The following is a 24,361-nucleotide window of genomic DNA, read 5'->3' as shown; positions in this document are numbered from 1 at the left end:
AAAGCTACAGTCTTGCCCTTGAGGGAAGCACTCCTCTTCCCCCAGCTCACTACTTCTGAAGGCAGAGCAGAGAAACAGAACATATCCAGGGACAAATAAAGCCACAACAGAATGATGTTTGTTTCAAAGCAATGGGTCCCTCGCTTTGCTTTGCTTTAGACACTTGTAAAATGTTCAAAAGAAGGATGCAGACCTCTATAGGATAAGGTAACCCCTATGGCGGATGACAGCTTTTCAACCCCCCCCTAGACACAGGTCACAAAAGCCCAGCCATTTGTGAATCATAGGTAGAGAGCCATTTGTGAACCACAGGTAGACAGCCATTTTCCTACAGAACCGAGATTTCACTGCCCCAGAATGAATGCACCAGCCCTTCATTTAAATTGAATGGTTATCGAGCTAAAAAGGAGCAGTGCTGGCAAGAATCAAACTCTGCACCACAAATGCAACCACAAAAGCCAAATTTTATCAGCCCATTCAAGATAAAACTTGGCAATTTACACCCGCCTACAGATTAATGCTGGATTTCAACCATGAATACCAGCACATACAGCATGAACAAAATGCCTTTAGTTTATCAACTGTATGGCTAACAGACTGAGAGTATCCTCCAAGATCTCTCCTTTGCGGCTGTCCTGAGCCTCACACACTTCACAAATCAAATGCTCTATTAACTACCAATTTTGCACTACACAGACAAGCCTGGTGGATACCTGCTTAAGGCAGTCACAACTCCAAAGAATCAATACATTCACAAGAAGCTCAGTGATACACTTGCACTGCCTGATGCAAGCTGCTGCTGCAGAACACACCTCTGATCCCTGCTACCATGATCGAAGGTTTAGCCAGCACATCCAACAGCCATGTTACATGTAACCCACGTACACAGCTCACATCCACTCCACCATCACCTGAGTTATATTGCTAATTTTAGGGGGCTAATTAAGGCAGAGATCAGCAGATTCCCTGTTATAAGTGAGGGAAGCATTTCTTCAGGACAATTCAGAGTTTGACCCTCGCCTTATATCCTGCAGAAGGTGAAACACTCTCTACCAACTATCTCCCTTTACAAATAACCCCTATTCTATATAAACATCTTTTGGGAAAGCTCTGTCTATGAAGACAGCCAAAATTCAAGACCTCAGCTCAAGTTGTTCCAGAATAGATGATGGAATCTATCAGGGAAGTAAAATGGGTGCCTGTCCCTTCAGGCCTGTGTAGAAGAGGCTGAGGTAACCTTCACCCAATGTTTCTCATTAAGGACTTTAAAACGTAGGTTTAAAACAGGTAGAGCATGAGATGTTTGGGAAAACTGTATTTGTAGCCCAAGCAAATGGCACCTAGCACCAAGAGATTCTGATTCACCAAGGGGACAGCTGAGTTTTGCAATAAAGATGCCTTTAGATTGAAACAGTCACCAAGTAAAGGTGATTTACAAGACGATTGCTGGACATAGTTCACGCTGATGTGAAACATGGCCACATCTAAAATTAAACAATGCTTCTGTGGTTTAACACAGCTTTCCACAATAGTTCACAGACAAGCATCCAAATCACAGCATTAAGTAAAAATCAGCATAGGTTTTGGGGGCTTTCTCCTTTGTTAACTTACAAACGTAAATCTTCCCCTTACGATCATGCCAGAGCATGTCTTGTCTTTACTTTTGTAATATAATCTCCTTAGCAAAGTAAACTGTGTGTAATTAACTGTTCTGATAGTCAGGCCAAGGTTCGAAGTAACCAAACATTCACATTAGTGGCAAAGCCTGTTAATTCGCAATTGGGAGCCACTGCCGGTTTGCTGTTGCATTCTGGTTTGTATTTTGAGCCACTTCTCATTTCTCATAAAGGCCAAGTATTATTTTTAAGAGTACAAATTCAGGAGGAAAAAAGGCAAGGCTGCTCACTTCGGATCAACAGTAAGTGCCAAGTTTCTGCAATGAAATCGTACCCCAATTCTGTAATCACCTCCACTATTGGCAATTATTGCTGCTGCAACACAGAAGATTCTGCAGAAGTTAGCAACATCGCAAGCACCGTCACACTTCACACTGCACATCAGTCAGGCTTCCCTCCCCGTTTCCCTCGATTACTGAACGTCAACACTGCTTTGCGAGGACGTGCCTGCAGAGGCTCTTGCATGGCTCCGCGTGAGCGCTGAGCAACCGGGTGGCATTTCAGAAATCAAACGCAGCTCTTTCAACCGGAAACTGCGCCTCTGCATACACAAGTGAGGGAAAGGGGGAAACTGGCCTATAAAGCAAACCATGAGCTTTGCCCTTCTTTTGGGCTGAATTTACTCCAGGGCTCAGTGAGGTTCAGCATACCAGAAGCTACAAATTAACCGCCAGGCTCCCAAGGCAAATCCTTCCTTTCCCATGTGCATCAGTTAATCACTACTCACACACCTAAGACTCATAGGGAACACGTAAGGACACATTACTGCATTTTTCCGAGTTCTTTATAGCTTTGTTATTGGAATAACACTTCTACTGAGTCAATCTGGGACAAAATGTTGGCATCTCTGTAAATTCTTTGGTTTTATTATTATAGTTTTACCCATGGATACAAATCTATCGTTAGTTTAAGAACTGGGCCTACTCATCTCAGGGTATTTTGATCATACCTCTTATACCACTACAACTTTCTTTTTGGCAATAGTTACTCAGACCCACAATGGCACAGGAATAAGCACATCGAGACTCTCTATCCCCAAAGTATTTTTGATCTTCTTTTGAACTATATTCTGAAATTCCCCGTTCACATTAACCAAAGTGTTTAATGGATTCTTTTCAGACAAACATCGACCTATTTTTAGACAGGCTATGTAAGAATGCTGATAAAAGCATTAATTCTGAACTGAATGAAGATGCTCTTGCAACTGAATACTGGGCAACTGCTTAATTACTAAATATGAGATTTACTCATTTATGCTGCATCCTGAACTACTTTTCCTCATTTCGTGCAAATGTGAACAAAGATACAAGGACTGTTTGTGAAATCCTGGAGTTTCCTCCTCATGACTGCATTGACTAAGTAAGAATGTTTTTGATGTAGGGTGCTGGGCAGGCTAAGCAAAGAGGAGGAAATGTGCAACTGTACATTTAAAAGAAGACTTAAGACACTAGCATATTAAATGGAATTAAACTGAGACAGGTATGTGCATCTTGTGAGTTTGTATGTTTATATTCTTAATTTGGGCTATTTAAAAGGATGAAGGGGGAGGGGGACAGAAGATTATCTGACTGAAGCACTGTGTACAAAACCACTTCTCAAATGTTTTTCCTACTGCAAGACTTCCCTCAGCTGCAACATGGAGTTTCAGTTCACTGCACCACCGGTTACAGCGTGCAAAGGTGAAAGGATAAGCACTAGCACAGGGGAACGTTTCTCAGACCACTCAGTACATCTAAACGTTGAGTTCAAGCCTGCAACTTTTTAAGCATTTCTTTTGCAACCAGGTACCTGATTCCGGCCACACACCCCAGCAGCAATGTGAGCCAATTCTTCATTGCCCCTGGCTTAAAAATAGAGGGGGGAAAAAAAAGGTAGGATACAAGCTGGTTTGTACGCTCAGCCTGCGTATTTCCAGAACCACGTGGGCGAACTGTGCAAATGGCATCGTTAGTTCCACATCTGGATGGTGGAGATTTCACTTTAAAAAGAAAAAAAGAGGCAGGTACTGACGTATTTTCCCTGGCATTTAGTCAAAGTGATGCGTGAGACAAGGGAGGGTCGCCTAGGATTTAAAAACTCAAATGATTCCGTGTTTCAAAGAGGCAGGTGAGGACGAACTGAAACAGTGATGGGGGCGTTTGCTCCATCCTCTCACCTACCCGAGGAAAACATGCTTTGTTTTTCCATTCCAAATTTTCTACTTTCTTTAAGACAGCTCCAAAATCCAATAGTAAATGCCAGTGACAGCAAAACCATTGCACTGTCATTGCAAGGAAAAAAAAGGTTCAAAAACTCTACGCCTGAAAATGAAACAACTGAGAATTTCAGAATTTAACATACTAAGAACATAAAAATACAACTGTTCTCCTTGTCAAGGCTGGCCCTCAATTAGCTGTTGATCTGGTTATTAAACGTGCTTTTTGTGTTAGGCTTAGCATTAAGTCTTCATTTCTAAAAGATGATCTCTAAAAGCATCTTTGATGGCTCAATGTTATCCTGGGGGTTGGGAGGGGGTGGTGGTTGTGTGGTTTTTTTCCCTTCCCTGGAAGTACCTCCTGCTAAAGTATGTCCTAAAGGACTAGAGCATCGGTATTTGTTCACGCAAAAACTCATGCCTCATGGAGCAGAAGCAAGTTTCAACTACTACTCACTGTGTGTTAGCAATTGCAAAGTGAACAACATTCACACTTCTTCCCAGCTTCACTGGGACTTCTCCCCTAGATCCCATTCAGACAAGCTTTCTCTGCCCAGTGCTTGAAGGTTTAAAAAAAAAATTGGGAATTCTGAGTGAAGAAGTTTCTAACATTTATGCACCTATGGTACCCACGCTGGAATGGGCTTCACCAGTTACTACTCCATCAGGCACACCTTTTCAGACTTCCAGCTACCCATTTCCATTAAAACCTGGTAATTCTTCCTCAGAAAACTCACTTTATTAACTCAGTGTTATAAAAACACTTCTTATATTACTCATGTATCCTTACTTAACAGCACTTCTTAAGCATTAAGAATACAAAGTTTGATCTTAGTCATATTCAAGATGACAGTGTTCTTCTGTCACATTATGCTTAAGCAGTTATAAAAGCAACTAAAGGGCAAAATTTTCCAGAGCCAAAAAAGTTAACTCTCCCTCTTCCCCATTTCACTTGAGCGCATCTCTTGTTTTATGATCCTGCCTGTAGAAGATGAAATGGAAACAAAAATCTGCTCCGTATATTTACTTTAAAGGTCAGAGTATATAAAAGGAAACCAAAGCATGGCAGAAAATTACTGCCTACCAAAGAAAAAAGTGGGAGAAAGTCACCTCCACAGCAGGATCCATCAAAGAAAGGGCCCACAAAGAGTGACCTGCCTCTCTTTCCGAGCTGTCAGACACTCACTGGGCTAAGTGGCATCCTCTTTCAGGTCATCTGCTATCTTTAATAGATACACTGCATCTTTCTAAAAGCATTTCAGAAGCATGTTTCCATGACTTCTAAATGCTGTTGGCTATTAAGTTCCACTTTGCTTTAAACTAAGGACACTGCTACAAGCTCAGACTTCTTGATATGACTTTAGAGTCAGTGACTGCTGTACCACAATCATCCAGGAGGAAGTGGTCTGGTCAAGAGCTTTCTCTAGAGAGGCTGGAGTACGCATGTTCTGATACGCAAACTCTTACCACAGCCAAACCCCAACTGCCTTTTTTTTTCCTCATTAACAATATCTCAGTGGCTACAGGGCTGGGTTTGTTTTAATCTAAGCACAACTTAAAGGAGCATAAGTCAACAAGCAACATACAAACACCAGGTCAGACTGTATTCAAAAGACAATCTATCGTGCACCCACACGGAGACAGAAAAACTGACAGAGCCAATTGAGTTACAGTTAACATTTCCTTTATTTCAGTATAAGAATTCCTGAACTGAATGAAGAATGGTATTTTGGCCCATACTGCTAGACTAGATAAATTCTTTAAGTATGCAGTGCCACAAGTGTACACAGTACTGTAAGAGCAAAAAAGACGGCCTGGGACAAGTTTCATTTTTATTATTAGCAGGAGTTAGACGTTTCAGGTAAGGATATTATGCATTTCTGAATTTGCCTGGAAAGTTAATTCAAACTATGAGAACATTTTAAAACATGATAAAATTGCCTACAGATACTCATGATACTTTGGTAGGGGATGCGGAATCAAAACCTACATCATGTAAACATTCAGCAAACAGATTCTCTGCACTCTGAAGCCTAAGTAATACATAAGGTGAAGATAATTACATAAAGAAACTTAATTTTCTACACAGAACGTGCTGCCAAAGAACAAAAGTCATGCCTAGAACTTTTTTCCATGTGAAAGTAGAAGCACAGTAACCAAACCGTATGATCTGGTGGGTGATGCAGGTCATTTCAATTGTTAGAGGCTTTAGCAGAGGTTTAGCAAGAAACAAGTCCAATAACTTGCAGTGTTCCACAAAACTGTACCCCTCACTGCTCACTGGTGCTTTGAAACAGGGAAGAAAACCAAGAAACATCTATAGGCATACAGAAACAAACACAGGAAACAACTGTCTGCTAAGTCACAGGATTTAAGGTGGCACTATATATCTTAAATTACCCTTAAGTATTGTTTTGAAGAGAAAATTACTCTCCCAGCAAGGTAGAATGGAACGCTAGAAGCACACTGATTGCGCTTAACAACCTCCAAGGTTAGCTTCAGATCTATTTGCTGTAGGCCAGTACTTCGTTTAGAATAATGTTAATTGCTTTCTTCCTTCCTGTTTTTAGGATCTCAAAGACAGTTTTAACCTTTAAACCTAAAATAGTTTACTTGTGTACTGTAGGACAACTATACTCCTGCGTCAATAAATGGAGCTGACATACTTTTCAACTGCAAGCTGTATATGTCTCATGACTGCCTTCTCAATCAAATATCTTACCTTTTAAGAATGGCGTTTTCTCCATTGTGCATACATGCTAATACCCATTAAATAATGCAAATAAACCAAATCTACCTCAAATCAGTAATAAGAAAAAAATCTACTGCTCAATATGCAGAAAAAGGGCAAAAGTTCAGGTTTACATTATTGTAACTTGCATTATTAGGCCTTGGCAACATAATAAGTTGTAGTTAGAAGCAGCAACTGAGCTTGCTTTGACACCGGATGTTATAGAAAAAATTCCCCCTAGGGAAGACACGAGGAACTCCCCATAAAAACACCACTGTCAAAACCTCTTTAAAAGCTTCTTTGAACTGCCATCTGCTGGTCAGCTCATACTTCATGAGGATACGATGAATGACAGGCTAGCTCAGAATTGAAAGTTACATGGTGTTTATTTTGTCCTCTCTCAGAAAAAAAGTTACCATTTCTTTGACAAGAAGTCAAGTTCAGAAGTAGAACCTAGAGACTGCAGGATACCATGGCACTTATCTGCTGTCAACAAATCCATCCAACCTAAATGAAGCCAGCCAAAACCCATAAAAATGGATTTAAAAGCTAAAGCAGATGTATTTCATGCAAACCCACAAAGCGTGCCAATAATCCAGCAGTAATGGTAATGTAAAGCCTTTTTTATTTAGTAAAAAAATAATGGTTACACTCTCTAAGGGCACCTATGACATTACTGGGCTGTGAAGGGCTGAGGTAAAAAAAGAAACAAGAACACATCACCTGTATCTCTTCTCACAAACATCATGAGCTTTTGGATGGTTACACCATGTCTGACACAGGCAGTAAAAAACTACTCCAAGCTTTTGCAGACTTCAAATTGTTGAGTATCTTTCTCACATCTGACCTACCAGTTGCTCATTAGGAATTAGATTTTAAACAGAGTCATATTTGACATGAAGTACTGGAGGAAATGACTACTGGTACCAAGTGCCTAGAAGTAATAAGTATTTCATTTCAAGATTGAATACAGGTATAAAATTTATTGTTCATGTATAACACCTGTATCTGCCCATCCATCTTACAAGAACTGAAGGGAGTGAAAGTCTACATTTCAATCTCTGATAGGTCTATAAATGATTGCTTTTAAGAACCCCCACCCCGTTTCTATCCTCTGTAAATTACATACCCAAAGTAACTTATCAATTAAAAATCTGGCCTCAGCTGATGATGTAGTATCTCAAATAAACACTGTTTAAAAAATATCCCCAATAGTAACAAAAAGCATCCAAAATAGTACTTTTTTAAAAGGTCAAGAAAGATGCATCTTTCAAACAAGAAAAAAACTGAGCGCACCCTTCTTACTGTACACAGCCTTCCTAAAGCCTAGTTGCAATGCACTGAGATTTCAGAGGTGTGCAGCTAGCAACAGTCCTTGGCAAATAACAGTCCTATCCAGGTTCCATTCTGGAACCAGCTGTCTACAGATAGTGTGGGGGGAAATGGATGAAAAAGAAACAAAGGCCAGAATCCACTTAGTATTCCATGTGGAGGTGTATGTGCTTCTGGAGTATACAGAACCTTTCCTGTCTTTGTTAAGAGAGCATCTAACTCAACATTTAGAAGTACTATAGTGAACACAGAAATATAAAAGTTAATCACCAAATGTATTTAATGTTGAGAAGAGTTACATCCTATTCTATTATCTGTGCAAAGCTTTCATCATTGCATGATTGTGTCTGGTTTTCAAACTCTTTCCCTTAACACTGGCGAAGGTTCCTCTCTGGATGTACGCTCTAAGGGTACACACACATTTAGTCATTTAGACAAGTGCTAAGTAATAATACAAAAGGAGAAAAAAAAAGCTTTTAAAGCTACACACACAACCCCAAATTTAGGTATTTCCTTTTTTTTTTTGTAGAATGGATCAATAGCAAGTTCAGAAACACATGCCTGACATTTTTGTTTTATTCAAAGGCAAAATATATCTAGTATCATAGGAAACAAACTGGGTTCAATCCTTACTTGGTACAAGTTGAAGTTAGTGTAGCTTTAGACCACCTAAGGATCTAGTCCACTAATCTACTCCTGGCCTGGACCCAGCCCTCCAAAAATCTCCTATTTGACTGGGTATATTTTCTGTTATCTTGATTTGGATTGTTTTGATATTTTAAAACCTTTTAAACCTTTGCAATCAATAAACTGATTTTCTAGTCTGTGATCTCTGAGCAGTGTACCACCAAGTTATTTTTCCTCACATCTTTTGCTATTTAGCAGGAATAAATAGCAAAGTTTTATTCCTTTTAAAACTGCAAAGTTTTAAAATAGCAAATAGTTTAAATAGCAAAGTTTTAAACTTCCACCTCAGTTTTAAAGTGTTTTAAAGTTTTAAAGTTTTAAAACTTCCACCTCAGCCCATATAACCATATCCTTTTTTACACGTAAACCATTAAGTCATAACCCCAAATCCTACAAAAATGGACCTTTTGTAGAGAAAGATTTCCAAATATATAATTTTAGAGACACTATCTAGAAGAATCTTTCTCCTGAGACTGTAATATTTAGAGATACATATTTAGAGCAAAAAAGACAGTATGTTTCTTAAACTGGTCCGGCTGAAGAGATGGTCCCAAATACAAACAGCAAGTCCCAGCAGTAAAGCCAAAACAGCAGAAGCTGGTAGGCCAACAGATGGGAGTCTCTCTACTGAGAGACCAAAATAAGAACAATTCTTGACTGCTGCCACGGACATTACTTCCTGTAGGCCTTGCTTTGTATTGGGGTACAGGTGAGAGAATTTACTGGATTTTTTTGGTTAGAATCTTTTTCCTGTACATTAAGATATACAGCCATTAACATGCAACCTTTTTTTCCCCCACCCAAAGATAAACCATTTATTCAACATTATTCAATATTGCCTATTGATATTTCAACTGCATTCATTGTAGTGTCTAAGCACCTCATGCGTTTTGGTAGGGAAGATGAAAGAGTCTCTAGCATGGCTGGAAGCCCTACTCTCGTGTTAGCAGGAAAGTATTTTCTCTACAGCTTTTGTAATACAAACTGCTTGGTGCTGTTTGTCTATGGATATTTTACTAAATCCTACCAACTACACTTCTGAATCCACCTGCAAAACAGCATGCATACTTCACCCTCATGCTGCCACTCTTTGGCTGATCGGTTTTAATAGCGTAGATGACCTGGGGAATGGTTTAATGGATTGTATGAATACACTTCTGGTACATACATTTCAGTTATTGTATGTCAATTGAGAAGAATTACAGTTCCAAATATGTAGAGCTAAGACTATGATTAGTAAGTATCAAAGAGATACATCCTTCACTGCCTGTTTAACTCTACTGGCAATGAAGCTATTTGCATCAGAGAAATAGTGCTTAAAATTAAACAGCCTGTAAACTAATTTGAGCTTAAAGGGGCTCTGCTCAGAAAACTGTCCACTTCTAGATCAAATAGAGGATTAAGAAACTTGCTTCAATATAAAAGCTATGGCAACATGACAATATTGAGTTACGTAATGTAACTAATGTAGTACACTTACATAAAGTCTGTAGAAGAAAATACAGAACACACTGGCATTTTACTTTGCCTCTAATAGAAGGTTACAATTCTAAAACCTTGTTGGTAAATACATTAAAAACCACAATAATATCTCCACGTCCCCAAATCAGACGTTTGTATTACAATAAATGAATTTGCAATGCACACGTTAACAGGTTTCACAGAGGCCAAAACTGTAACTTGTCTAGAGCACCAACGTTAGAGAATTCGCCTTTGATTTTTGTGTTTTTAAACAAGATTCACACCTGATCATTTTGTAATTAAATGGCTGTGTGCAAACACCACTTTTTTTTTTACCTCATTCTCAGTTAAGGAAGCTGAAGGAGATGAACTCTTGCTAAAAGCAAGAGTTGAAGATTCTGGTGCTGAAGCCCGATTTCGCTTCTTCAGAGGTTTACATGCATCAGACAGATTTTTCGTTGCTGTAAAATAATTTTGGTTTACAAAGTGAAGTTTGGAACTTTAAAACGTTATCTCCCTGAAGCCATTTAAAAATACTCCTTCGGCTAAAGGAAGGAATGATTTAGGTAGGTCTTCTGGGCACCTATGTAGGGCTGAGAGAACATGAAGTATATGTCTGAAACCTTGCGTTTTGGCTTGTTTTTAAAAAATAAAGAGGTTTCTATCCATCAAATATGTACTAAAAATGGCTAAGGAATGTCTTCCCAAAGCTCAGGTCTATTAAAATATCTTGTGGCTTAGACCTCTTTACAGCAGAGGTAACAGTTATCTCCTCAGATAAACATTAGAAGGCCTACATGATCTCATCACAATCTGAGTACCACTAAAGCTTCATTAAGTTATACATTGGAGCCAGGTACCAGACATCTATGGCATGTCCCCACTTCTACATTATGCAGAAGCTGAAGCTTACTTATCTTTGGCAAGTCATTATAATACCTAAACAGGCATGCTCTCATAGAAATTACCTTAAACTTGGGCACCATTAACAAGACTAACTTTTGGGGTTTGGTTCAAGGTTATTTAGAATTCCCCTCGTGCTCCACACTGCCTCCCATCAACCATCATTTAAAAGGACTAAAATCACATTGTAACTGATTACATTGATGGTCGCTGTACTTGTTTCATTGGGCTAATGCACAACAACAGACTGGAGCAGTAGGATTTGCATCAGTGCTCGCCAAGATCACAGGGCAACAGCTTTAATTTGGTGCCATCAAATGGTGAACTTGTGAACTGCTGCTCTAAATCAGCAATACACAATTTCAGTCAAATATAATGTTGCAAAATGGTGGTAGGGGAGGAAGAGGGCACGTCCCCCCTCCCCATCTGTGGCACCGTGGCTGTAACTGGTTATGGCATCGGCAAAATTCAGCTGCTGCCTCAGACAACCTGTTTAAGTTATTTAATTGAAAAAGTGACATTAAAACTTATTCTGACCACATTACCTGACTGGTTCTTTTGTGAAGAGGAGGTTTCTGTGACCTTAGAAGAGTTTGTTTTGGCTGTTTTGTCATTGCTTGTCTCCCTCTGTCACAAAAAAAAATATGAAAAAATAAAAAAACTCCTAATTTATGAGTGGTTGGATAAATCTGGCAATTACTTCTGGATTTATGCTATTCAAAAGAAAGCATCTTTACAAATATCTGAATGGTAATGGAGTTAAGCTAGCCCCATTTAAGTGACTTTTAAAACTCATTTACAGCACAGGGTACAAACCCGTAAACAAAGGAGAAAATTAAACACTATATTCCAGCAGCCCACTTATCCATCCCAAACTCCCCATACCAAAAGGGGAGCTCTAAATGAACGGGTAAACAGGTAAATTACCCTTACTATTCTTTGTCTAAACTACTCAAATTAAAACCTTCAATTACTAAAGGTAAGCTGCAGGATTAGTATATAAATCTGAGAATAAATCCTGTGCATTACTGTAAGTCTCAGAGAGGCTTGCTTTCAACTCCACAACTTATAGCAGTGCCATGGTTTAAATTACTATGGTTAAGATTGTTTCAGCATTTCCAAAAGAAAACCTACTACTTTCAAGGGAGCATAAATTTGCTCCAGATGGAGAATTTATCATTAGAAGTTTAGGCCAAAAACTGGGGAAGGTTTTGTCAAAGCTTTGTCAAAATCACACTCTGTCCCTTACACATGCCACTATGTTTTTCCTTTTTGTATTTTACAAATTCACTGAAGTAATAAGTCACCAAAATCATAGCCAAGAATGCCTACCCTGACAAATGCTCACTTAATCAGTAAGAATAATACTACTGAACAGAAGGTTTTACATACTTTTTATAGTTTCCATCTGACATTCAGCTTTGCAAAAGATGTGCAGGCAAACACCTCGAAGGCCAGAGAACTGGTTTCCTTTGTGAAAGTAAATATGCATGGCTACTGCACTACAGATGTGCTACACTGTGCTTTTAATGGCTTCTCAGTAGATAACATGCGCTACCACTAATGCCACAGGACACTCCCAATGTTTTCTAAGATTACTGTTACACTTCAGTGTAAAAATGAAAGCAAACGTACAGTACAGTCCACTCTTAAATTTAAAGCATGCTTTACAGAACCCCCATTTTGTTAATGCGCATTTTATGTATATCATGAAAGCATGGATGAGCGAATTAGTTTTTCAAGACTTCCATATGGGTACTTATGGCTTGGTTACTTTGTGTGAGAACATTCAGATTTTGTCAATGAGAATTAAGGACAAAAAGGAAAGGATGACTCTCATGCAAGAAGTAATGAGAACACATCATTAAAGTTCCTCCTATCCAAAATGATCATAACAAAAGCCTGTAGGTAAATTGGGAATAGCAGAAGGAAGGTGCTCGGTTAGAGTTTGCTTTTTGAATCATTACATAGACATTTTCACTGTCATTCACTATGTGCTTTACTAAGCAGCAGCACATACAGCTAGAAGTACCCTGGGCTGGCGAATGCAGGAAAGAGACTTAAAGAGATAATTCATAAAAGAAGCCACACAGCAACAACTCCACAATATATAACCCTTCTGTGGACAGAAGCACAAGCACTGCTATACGAGTTTAGAGTTTCCGAATTACCTGATATTTACACACACCAGATTCCTAGTACCTAGCTCTGATAAACGGATCAGATAGAGGACAACACTTTTTAAGCGCACATTACTAAGCATTATTAGTGGTATGTATCTTCTGGACAGAATTAATCTCATTTGTTTTCCTGTTAATAGTCACATCTGTGCCACAGCATCAAACATATCACAACTTCCTCTGCCTGAGCTACGCTGCAATCACCTTTCATTCTGCTTGGGATAATGCAGGCTAATTGTAGTGTACGAACGCTGATGGGATAGTAAAGAAGTAACTTTAGGGGCAAGCAAAATAAGGACTTCAAAGCAGGAATTAATTACAATAAGTAAACTCAATTATTCCATGGATCTAGTGCATTATAGTGAATTCAAATCAATTTGAAAAGTTTAAAAAGGACCCAAAAAATTCTCCTAGGACACGAGATGAATATTTAACAACTAACCCATTAGAGCAAGAAAGGCAAAAACTAGTTTTGGTCCTCCTTTTTGCAAAGGTAGCAACATTTCTGGAAGAATTATTTTTGTCCCTCGCTTATAAGCTCATTAAGCCTGGGCATCTGAAGTTCTCTATACTGAACTCTAGACAAGTTCTCTGAATACCCACAATATCAACAGAGGCACTACAATAACCAGCCTACAAACACACTGACATATGTGACCTTCATAATGCATATAAAAAATAAATCAACTACCTTTCCTTATATTAGGTTGCTTCATTTAATCACAGTACTACTGAAGTCCTGAGATGAGGTCTGTGATACACTACAGTACAATATTGAAAACACTTGAGCTAAGCTTTACACGCAAGTAAAACCCATGAAGTTCAACCCATGGTCTACATGCATGACTAACTAAAGCTGTGCTTAAGTCTCTACAAGATTTGGGCTGTATCCATATCCATATTTAGTGACCTATGTACAGAAAATCCTCACCCTCACAAGCAAGCTAAAGGAAGGAGCCTGTGATTTGTGCAGTAACTATACTGTAAGATTTACTGCAGCTCTGTAAGTTAACAAATGGATCAGCATGCCACCCTAAAATGTTCTATAGGCTTCCAGTTCTTGAAAAGTAGTTTTTCTGTTTTGCTTTGCTCGTTTTCCTCTCTCCCCCACCCAAAATTGTCTAAAATTAGTATTGACTAAAGATATTTTTCTACATCTGTGTATACATCTCTGAACTCCAATTCAGGAGGAAAGGAAAAGAACTACAAAGCATGACAACACAGAAAGGTCATGCCTCTGCACGTTCCTTCTGGAAACAGATTTAGACATGCATTTTCACCACAGTTTTAAGTATCAAGTGCAATTGTCATACCTCCATCCTCAAAACCAAAGGGAAAAAACCCACAGCAATAACTCACATTTATCTCTGAGTATTTACCAGAGTTTGGTTACTTTTATAACCCTGAAAACGGAAATGCTGACAAACTTAACTACAGCAATGTGACTGGTGCTGCTATAAATCAACCCAAACAAACCAACGACATAATTACCTTCCGATTATTCTGTTTATCCATCCTGAGTCTTTTCCTAGGTGCTTCCTGAACTTCAAAATCTTCTGTAGGTTCCTTTGTCCTCTTTTTTTGTTTTCTTTTATTTCCATGTAAGTTACCTTGGGATGGGGGATGGGGGAAACTTACATGAAAAATAATCTAAAACCCACTTTCAAGTTATTTTGAACTGATCTAGTTATTTAAGTTACTTTTCTTTCAGTCATTATTTTTAAAACATGGTTAAACATTAACACAGTTTAATGACCTCTTAATGCTTAAGGTCTGGTTCCTGGCGCTGATGACTAACTCTAGAACACATCCAAATCAACTGCTTCATCCTCAAGCTATTTTAGAAAGACAAGTCTACCTGTATAAGCACTAGTTTAAGAACTGAATATTACTGCCCAACATTTGTTTCATATTATCAGAGTGCACATGATTGATCTATACAGCTTTTAACTCTCCTTCCACTTTGTAATAGTGTCTTATCACTGAATGAACTTTTAAGTCTCCATCTTAAGTCTCCTTAAAGCTCTCCAAATGATGGAGATACTGGTGACATCTATTAAGGGGCCTCTGGAAAAGACAAGATATCACCAACTGTACAGATTAATTCTCTTTTCCTGGTATGGCAGCTCCAGACTCTAACAAGCTTACTTCTATTTCACAGGAGACTGTAAGATCCCCTTCCTTTGTGAACCAAAATCCTAAGAACAGAATCACATTGGTCATTTTAAACCAACGGACTTATTCACATATTTAGATGATTGTTCACAGTAAAGTTCAAGCAGCTGCTAAATTACGAAAGATAAGTGACTAACCTACATACCCCTTCCACAGGTTCAGCTATTGTTTGCACTCTACCTCAAAAAGACAGATGAAGGTTTAGGAAGTGGTCTGTTCCATCAGGATGAAATGACAACATTATTACACTTTCCAGTACTCTATTTTATGAAGCTACAGAGTATTATTCGCATGAAGATTGCAAGCTCCAAGGGCACAAACACGTTAACTGAAAATTGCCCTACAGCTACAAGCATTCTATTCCAGTGGGAACAAATAGCTGTAAGTATAAAAAAAAATAGCAACTTGAAAATATGGATAATTTTCAAATTAATGTTCTTATCTTAAACAATCTAGGACATATTCTACTATCAGACTCAATCCACAAAGCAGACTGAAATGGCTCCAGGAGAACCTGCTACTTACAAAAAGCCAGCAAAAAAAAAAAAATCCCACAGTATTCTTCCAAGTTTAAGATAAGAGGATCTGGGTAGGGAATGATTGAACTGACATGTTTTCATCTGCAGATAACTATAAACGTACACAATATATGTACTAAAAACACCTGGTACAGGTACAATTTCAATTACATTTCTTGCAATATGACACTGAGGAAGGTGAACAAAATTCAGCACTACAGTGTTTAGGATATTTAATTTGGGATCCATTAAAATTCTAACGCCAAGGAAGACAACATCTGAGATAAAAATAAAGAGATTATGATACGTGGGCGATTACATAAAAAAATACACTCAATAGCTACTTATAATGATGAACTATTTGCACACAACACAAATTTCAATTACTTCTGGATCTTGATCTCCTTTTAGGTGAGTCTTGAAACACTTTACGTTTGGCCTCTCCAATATTCTTCAATGATGAACCTTGAGAGATACAGAATGTGTTTTTTTTTTTAAACTGATATCCAAATATTTAACACTTAAAATTTTAAGTTAAAAACTTTTCAATTTTCCACAAAATGTTATTCCACACACACACAGATAGTTAACAAAACTGACTACCATTTTTATACAAGTTTTTCCAAGTCTCACAAACTTTCAAACACTCCCTCTCATTCTTGTCATTGCCCAAAGCAGCACCTGTTGGCTTCTAATACTTCCATCGTAAGTCTTCTTACAGCGCTGTAAAGCTATTTAAATTTGAACAATGATGGCTAAATTTGATAAAGTTCATGCAAATGCCAAACTATCTTCCTCCTCCTTTCTCAAATAAGTGACTCCAAACCCCCTCCAATATTTTGCAATATAATTGAGACTGTTTATCAAACCCAAATGCTAGACAACAGCAACAAAAGAAAGAGAGAGAAAAAGGGTATTTACAATCTTGTACAATGTCCTACACACTTTTGAGTAGCACAACCAAATGCCAAATGGATGAAAGTTTCAGAATAAAGTTAGGAATACTTCTTCCTGAGTTGATGGTGAGGTGAGGTAATATACTTTAGGTATATATGAAGAAAACGTATAGCACTGATTAAACTTTTTAAACCATTTCCTAAGTATTCTATGAAGAAAACCCCTCAAATTTTACTAGTAGTAACACTTCGTCTTCCCTTCCCACCATCCACTCGTACTGGCAGTGGATGCAATGGCAGCTGCTTATGGGCAGAAGAAGAATGAGAAATCAGCAATCTCTAAACAGCAGGTTTACATATAACAACTTTTCAGAACAATGAGCAAGAAATGTAGACTTCATGGGTTGTGTTTATTGTAACCATTGGCATTCCTTTGCTATTGGCACAAACACCAAGAATTAAAACTGGAAAACAGTGAAAGCTGTTTTCCCTACACGTCTCAAATATGTGCTTAGTTTAATGCCACTACGTATATCAAATTTAGTTAGAGTACACTAGCACAGTTTTACGTTTACCAGAGTCTTCTTCAGATTTGGGAGAGGTCACTATGGCAAACTTTGTGTTATAGCGAGCTTTCTGTTTTTCACTAAGCATGTTCCACTGCGATTCGAGCAATTCTTCAATCTCCTCACTTGAAGCATCTGGATGTTCAGCAACCACCTACATATGCAGAAATAGGGTTGTATTAAAACAAGATGACCATTAAAGAGAATGGTGTACATTCACCTATCGCTTTGGAATACTGGATACAAACAAGTTATCTAACATTCATGCTGAGACACAACCAGATTAAAACCTTCTGTATCCAGTTTTCCTTTGAATAACCACTTCTCTTTCTAAAAACAAAAAAATCTATAAGCATATGCAGATGTATTAAGAATTTTGGAAGTATCTATTTGCCTTTTAACATTAAAAAAATGGAGTAAGTGTAAAATCTTGTCTTGCAGTCATCAAAAAAAAAAGTATTATTTCTTGATGAAGTTTAAATCTACACAACAAAAGACAAACAAATAATACTGGAGTATATGTTTGCCTACAGAGACATCCATCAATTCATAGGAGAACTCATTAAACACAGAATTCATACACCTATCTTAACAGAGATTTACACCCGCTAGCATCTGATGCAACATTTTCCTGTATTAGTTCATCATTTCATATCATGTACATGAATTTTAGGAACACAATGAGTTGTGCATTTTTTCTTAATAATATGAGCATGACATATAGAAGCCATCAACATGGAACTTCAGAGAATTTCTAGAAATTTATTCAGCACAAACAAAAAAATCAGTACTGAAACCAAAGAAAAATCCTCCCAAACTCATTCACTGTTCCCATACTTCTACTTAAGGAAACCCAGATTTGATTAAACACAGAACTCATAAAGCTCTAAGATTATATGATTTACAGAAATTACAGTAGCTTCAAAACAACCCCTCTCATCTCATTATCCAGCATTCTCCAAAATCCTGTTACTGGAGTGATGCAGCCAATATCCCAAAATCATGGAGCAAAGTAAAAATGAGGCCAACAAAGCCAAGTGTTCAAACTGTAACACCATTCAACAGAACCAAAATGCAAATTTTCAGTGATAAGGGAGATGATTAAACCTAATTTCTTAGGAGATAGTGTCTTAAAATTGCATTTCCTGTTGTCAAACTGGGTAAAAGTGTGACTGGAGCTACTCCGAGGTTTAGAACAGTTCTAGCACTTTCCTTCCATTGGAATTATTCAGTGTCTAGTAGAGAAATTCATACTGTAATTTTCCCCTAACAAGAGTACGAAGAGTTCTCTTGCTTCTATTTGGTACAACCCATCTGCATAAAACTTGGAGTACAACAACCTTTGGAGACCTGTACTCAAAGCTTGATTAAAATCCAACAATGTCAAAAACTGACCGAGAGGTGAGAATGTAGGCAGCCCTGCAAGACACCCCTCCCACAAATCTCATTTCTTTAGGAATTAGCATCAGTTTTGACCACTGCTGCTAAGAGAATAGGTCACTGTGCTCAACTAGTGCACAGTTATTTAATTCTCTAAAACATATCACCAGCTTTGCTTACACAAATGAGATACGGTTGAACATCACCTCCGGTCCCACCAAAATACAAATAAAACCAACTTTCAACTGAGTATGAAATGATGAGCAAAATACACTCATGGTGAAGGGATTCTTGCAAAGAAGGCCTCCAAGGAAAATGCTCATCAGTCACCATCAGAGTCTTCATACAGTAATAGTCCATCCTGGTATACATACTGGAAATCATAGAGTCATAGAACAGTTAGGGTTGGAAAGGACCTTAAGATCACCCAGTTCCAACCCCCTGCCATGGGCAGGGACACCTCACACTAAACCATGCCACCCAAGGCTCTCTCCAACCTGGCCTTGAACACTGCCAGGGATGGAACATTCACAACTTCCTTAGGCAACCCGTTCCAGTGCCTCACCACCCTCACAGTAAAGAACTTCCTCCTTATATCCAATCTAAACTTCCCCTGTTTAATTTTTAACCCATTACCCCTTATACTATTGTGACAGTTTCTAATGAAGAGCCCCTCCCCAGCATCCTCTGGAATACTGGAATATTGGAAATAATTTATCACGTATCTTGATGTACATGAAAACCACGCACTTCTTCCAGGTACTTATTTCTAAGTCTAACTGTGCTACAGAACACATGGAAGATCTTTTCTTGGATACCTTTATCTCAAGTCAGACATTCCTTTCTAATGACTACTATGGTTATATTTCACAGAGGAAGTGCGTAAGAATGCCTATATTACAAAATACATCTTTACTCCTTTGGTAACAGCACAAAATACTTCAGTGTGTCACTAAGACCATGAAAGTGCCCCAAGCTTTCAACACCTCCCTCAGGAAAACATGCCTCTTAAGTTATTGAACATTTTCCAGCAGTTCATCCAGTGTTCCAACACCCATCATTTATTCCTAAGAATTCCAACTATTCCTCACCCTCCTGTTTCCAGAAAATGTAACACAAAAAATAGTAATTAATAAAATCAAACTCATATATGAATCCTACTACCAAACAAAGCCAAACTCCGAGCAAGACACAGCAGAAATTGCTCTACCTCTAAGAGAGCTTGTAATTATTAGAGACCCCAAAGAGAAGTCCTCAGTCATTCCTTTCCATTCACTTCCATCCCTTCCCAAGTCTGGGGCCAGAAAGCCTCTTCTGGATCCATAATGTTCCTTTCTTCTAAGTTTCTACACGCAAATACTAAAGGAGCTATACACTAAACTCTCAGATACCACCAATACAAGTAGCTCAAAACCAGGTCTGGTTTTTCGCCGTTTCCACTCCTTCTACAGCATAAGGACATCTACAACAGCAACAAAAATGAAGTCCTGGATGGAAAGCAAACCACGCAAGTTGAACTAGATAAAGCCTAATGGAAGGGGAAACTCCAAAGACTAGTTAGGATATGATGTCCAACTTTCACCAAAGGCACAAAACTGCCATTTTAAAAGCAACATGAGAGGCTGAAGTGTACCCAGGTAACAAGTGCTGTGCAAGAAGCATGAATATCTAATATGGAATTTCCCACTTTGCCAGTTAACTGCAAATCAAGAGAAAGGAACAAGTCCTGCTGCCCTGACTGGGTGACAGGGACTATTATCTGCAGTCACCTGGTACCTGCAGCTTTCACAAATTAGTTCTGTTCTACACACAGAAGTGCTTCTGTATCAATTAGAATGTATCACACAGCTGGATTTGGGTTTTCATGACTGATTTTATGAAAAGGTATTTTAAGCAGAAATATCAGGATGATTTGTATGTATATTTTATATACCAAATACGTAGTATTTTGAAACTTGCTTCCTTCTACTGAACTCCGAGCAACATTAACCACTACCATCAGCAAGATTTTCAAGTTTATACAAGTTTTCAGTTTCCTGAAGACAAAGCAATTCCTCAGTGTCAAAGACTGTAATAATATTAATATTTTCCATCTATTAATTTGAGAATTACAGTATAACTGTAGTAGGGAATCCAGCTTGATAACTGGCACAGAAAATAGAAATACCAACATCAGAGACTCAGCATGTCTCTTCTGCGGTAAGATGTCTGGCTAAGAGTCCATAAATCCAGTCATCATAATCTCATTTGTTCCAGAAAAGTAATTTCATGTCCCTCAATATTGCACAAGACTTCTTGCTACCTACATTAAAGACTAAGGAAATTCCCCCTCGCCACTATATGAGAGGTTACTTATAGAAGGAGGTTACTTATAGAAGAACTGGAAATAGAATTCAGGTCTCTCAACGTGAAATAGATGATTTACCCATACAGTTTTTCATAATGAATATGTCAAAATCTGCATTTAATAGACTGGCTACAAACCTCTTTCCTTCCTGAAGCCAGCAAACTGAACTGCCAATGCTTCTCTCAATTTAACCCAAGCCATCAAAAGGTATGTGTAACATTTTCTTTCTCAATATTAGCTTAAAGTTGCAATGATCTAAAAAGATCCTAAGTTGAACCACAACTAACTGACTTCCACACAACAGAATCTGTTTTTTTCAATTTCTCCTTTATAAAGTTTGTATCTATTAATGCTTTCTGACATAAATATCCTCTAACAAAGTTAACTATTCGGCAGCTGAATAGTGTGACAAGATCACCACTAACTTTCTGGTCCTCCTGTGGCTACTATGGAATAGTACAAGAAGATGAGAACTCTTGCTTCTTTCAGTGCATGGAAACGTACTGCAAATGGAACAGGTTTTAAGGAAAAAAAATGAGGGTCATGATTTTAAAGTAACGAGCTAGAACAGCAGTACTGCTTTTATACTTCTAATCATCTTCCTAAAAAACATTGATATTAAGGTATTTACATATTCTGCCTTCTCTTCAAGTGTAATCCTCTCAAGAGGACCTCATTTCTGTCCCAGCAGACTGCACACTGACAGTGATTTTCGCAAGCTTTGGTAACTAGATTCTTTTGAAGCTCAGCAAAAGATTCTAGGTACATAAACTGAGCTTGAGCTCCAAGACAAGGGAACACACCAAAGGAATTGAGTCACATGTTCAGAAAGAATGCATAAGCTAACCACAAATAGACTGCTATAAACAGCACAACCTTTGTTATATTTGCCTAAGTGTATGTATGCATATCTATATATTTTACTTACATTAAAAATATTATAGCTAGTACAAACAACTTATGGTTAAAGTACAGTGGCATTATTACTATCTTGTTTATATGCACATCTCCATTCCCTTCTTCCTCTGCTCCTGTTTAAAGATTTGATGCAGGCATATCTAGTCAAAGCTGAAGTATTATGGATTCTACAGTAGTAACTACTTTTTGTCAACTGAAGTAAAGAAGTTTCTTTAAATATAGAAACGAGAAGAGGCAATCAACAGCAATAATGGCGAAAAGAGACTAACCTCATCTCTGTGCTTCTGACAAAAGACCAAAAACTGAGATACTGCATCGCCCTTTCTGCTTCGCGGAGTAGATGCTGGAGTTTTCTTTCTATTGAGAGGGGAGCCTATCCCTCGTTTCGATTCTGCCTGTTCGGATGACTTTTGAGGAGTAGTATCCTTAGTCCCTGACTGAGTGCTTTCTTCCATATCATCAGTGGCTGAGAATTTTGCTGTCCTTCTCCTCCTCTTGTTAGGAATGCCAGACTCCTTCATTGATTTCAGATTTTGAGTGGTTTCTTCGCTTGAGTAAGACGACTCATCTACCTCCTCCAGGGGTTCCACAGCAACACCAACTTCCTTTGCCACTCGAGGATTAAGATGTGGTCTGTCCCTAACATAGATGAAGGTGTACTTGGCCTTCCGTTCTTCCACTGTCATGCCTACTGCTTCACTTGCTTGCTTAACACCCATCTCCCACTGTGGCCGCAGCTTCCCTGAAACAGGCTTTAACATCTGCAAGATAAGATGGCAGTGTGAGAAATTTGCCCACTTCTGATTTAAAAATGTCAACAGTAACAAAAAACAACTCTAAGAGATGAAGTGTAATGTATAATTATCATTCAGACATTAAAATGGAATTGTATTCGACAGTACTGGTACCATGCACGAATCAATGACAAAGCAGAAGAGTACTGATTTTTAGCAAGTAATAAACAGTGGTAAAACATCCTGTTCTTTACATCTCTAAGTGAAGTATAAAACTACAGGTGTCTGTAAAACAAGCTGTCTTTAAAGTTCTCTAGAACATTTATTTATATCTGTATATACCTCTAACAGTAAAAAATCTCTGAATCTTGTCTGACCTGGTAGCTTCTTACCTTTATTTTCTCTGATTTAGTGAGGGCTTGTTTTGCACTTTCGTGGCATAATTGTTCAAACTGGTCTTTTTCTTTAAAGGGCACAAGGCTCTTCTCAAATATCCAGGCTCGCTCTGGGGCATCTCCAAAAAACTGAACATGATATTGACGAAAACTCTTTTTCTGTCCTGAAAATTAAAACCAAATGTATTTAAGATACAACATAGGTTGTTCTCTGCACTTTCAGACTTGAAGTCTTTTGTAAACTGCTATAGTTCCCATGACAAAAGCACAGTACAACTGGTTAACCTTTCAAAAACCCACTTAACCGGCATTAAAGTCTCTGAGCTGTAATCCATGGAGTTGGATACAAAAGACCAATAGTTTAATTCCAGAAAACAATACGCTTTGCTAAATTAACTGAAGGTTACTACTGTCTGTCAGTGCTTTCCATGTGTATTAACTTGTAAGTAGGCCTGGATGTTACTGAAAATGCTACATTTGAAAATGTTTTCAAAGCTTGGACAGCTGCTGCCCTCAGCCTCATCTCTGATTCACCTAAACTTTACCATATTCTTAAGCTGAGATACAAACTTCATCTAGTTTTAACATTTCAATCATAACTTCATCCTAACCAAGCTTTTAAGGAATCAAAGCAAGAAATGAAAAGGATTTGGGTGGTGGAAGAGAGAAAAGGGGAAGTGGGAAGATAAGAGAACACTTCTGAAACCTAGATAAGAAACATTCATTCTTCTAGCATTGTAAAGATGAATCCTGTCTCACTGCCGTAAGGCACAGGCATACGACCTTCCTTCTGTTAGTACTCTGTAGGTTGTATTCAGACACATGGCACTGGGGTTTTGTTAGATCAATTTCTATAGTTTCTTAGGAAAATGTACCACAGAGATCCTTGATAATGAAGCATAAACCTTGCTCCTTTCAAGGGGAGGAGTAATTCAGTTAGGAACAAATAAACAGCTTTATTTCCCTCAAAATAGTATTAGGTCTATTATGTCATAATAGACCTAATAATCCAATGAGTAAAATCACAGGGACTGCCTGATCAAAACTCTGAAAGACTGCTACATGAAAAATTTGTCTGAGGAGTCTATAATAACCACTCCAACAACTGTATGAAAGCAGTCAAGAAGCCATTTAGTTTACTACCAACACTGAGTCTAGCTATAATCCTAGAGATACTCATTCAATCTGTTCTTAAAAACCTTCTGTAGAATCATAGAATAGTTAGGGTTAGAAAGGACCTTAAGATCATCCAGTTCCAACCCCCCTGC

General features: G+C 38.2%; 1 protein-coding gene across 3 annotated transcripts in view; it reads right to left on the bottom strand.

Moving 5' to 3' along the window:
- Positions 1-24,361, bottom strand: part of NSD2 (nuclear receptor binding SET domain protein 2) — a 72,912-nt gene that overhangs the window by 15,387 nt on the left and 33,164 nt on the right. Inside the window, exons 4-11 of one of the 3 annotated variants that reach the window (XM_057432283.1) lie at positions 23,091-23,257; positions 22,234-22,725; positions 17,329-17,473; positions 16,245-16,322; positions 14,656-14,774; positions 11,530-11,611; positions 10,418-10,542; positions 8,190-8,374 (exon numbers count right to left, since the gene is read on the bottom strand). In XM_057432283.1, coding sequence (XP_057288266.1) covers positions 8,360-8,374; positions 10,418-10,542; positions 11,530-11,611; positions 14,656-14,774; positions 16,245-16,322; positions 17,329-17,473; positions 22,234-22,725; positions 23,091-23,257 — 1,223 coding nt within the window. In that variant the 3' untranslated portion in view covers positions 8,190-8,359. Of the gene's footprint in view, positions 1-8,189; positions 8,375-10,417; positions 10,543-11,529; positions 11,612-14,655; positions 14,775-16,244; positions 16,323-17,328; positions 17,474-22,233; positions 22,726-23,090; positions 23,258-24,361 lie in introns of those variants that run through there. The other 2 variants (XM_057432284.1, XM_057432282.1) reach the window with 2 other exon arrangements.

This window comes from Pezoporus wallicus, unplaced genomic scaffold, assembly GCF_028554395.1.
Source record: "Pezoporus wallicus isolate ANWC-B61680 ecotype Strahan unplaced genomic scaffold, APGP_CSIRO_Pwel_v1 contig_8490, whole genome shotgun sequence".
Taxonomy (NCBI): Eukaryota; Metazoa; Chordata; class Aves; order Psittaciformes; family Psittacidae; genus Pezoporus; species Pezoporus wallicus.
Note: the sequence above shows the minus strand (reverse complement) of the source record. Positions and strands in the feature narration are given on the sequence as shown.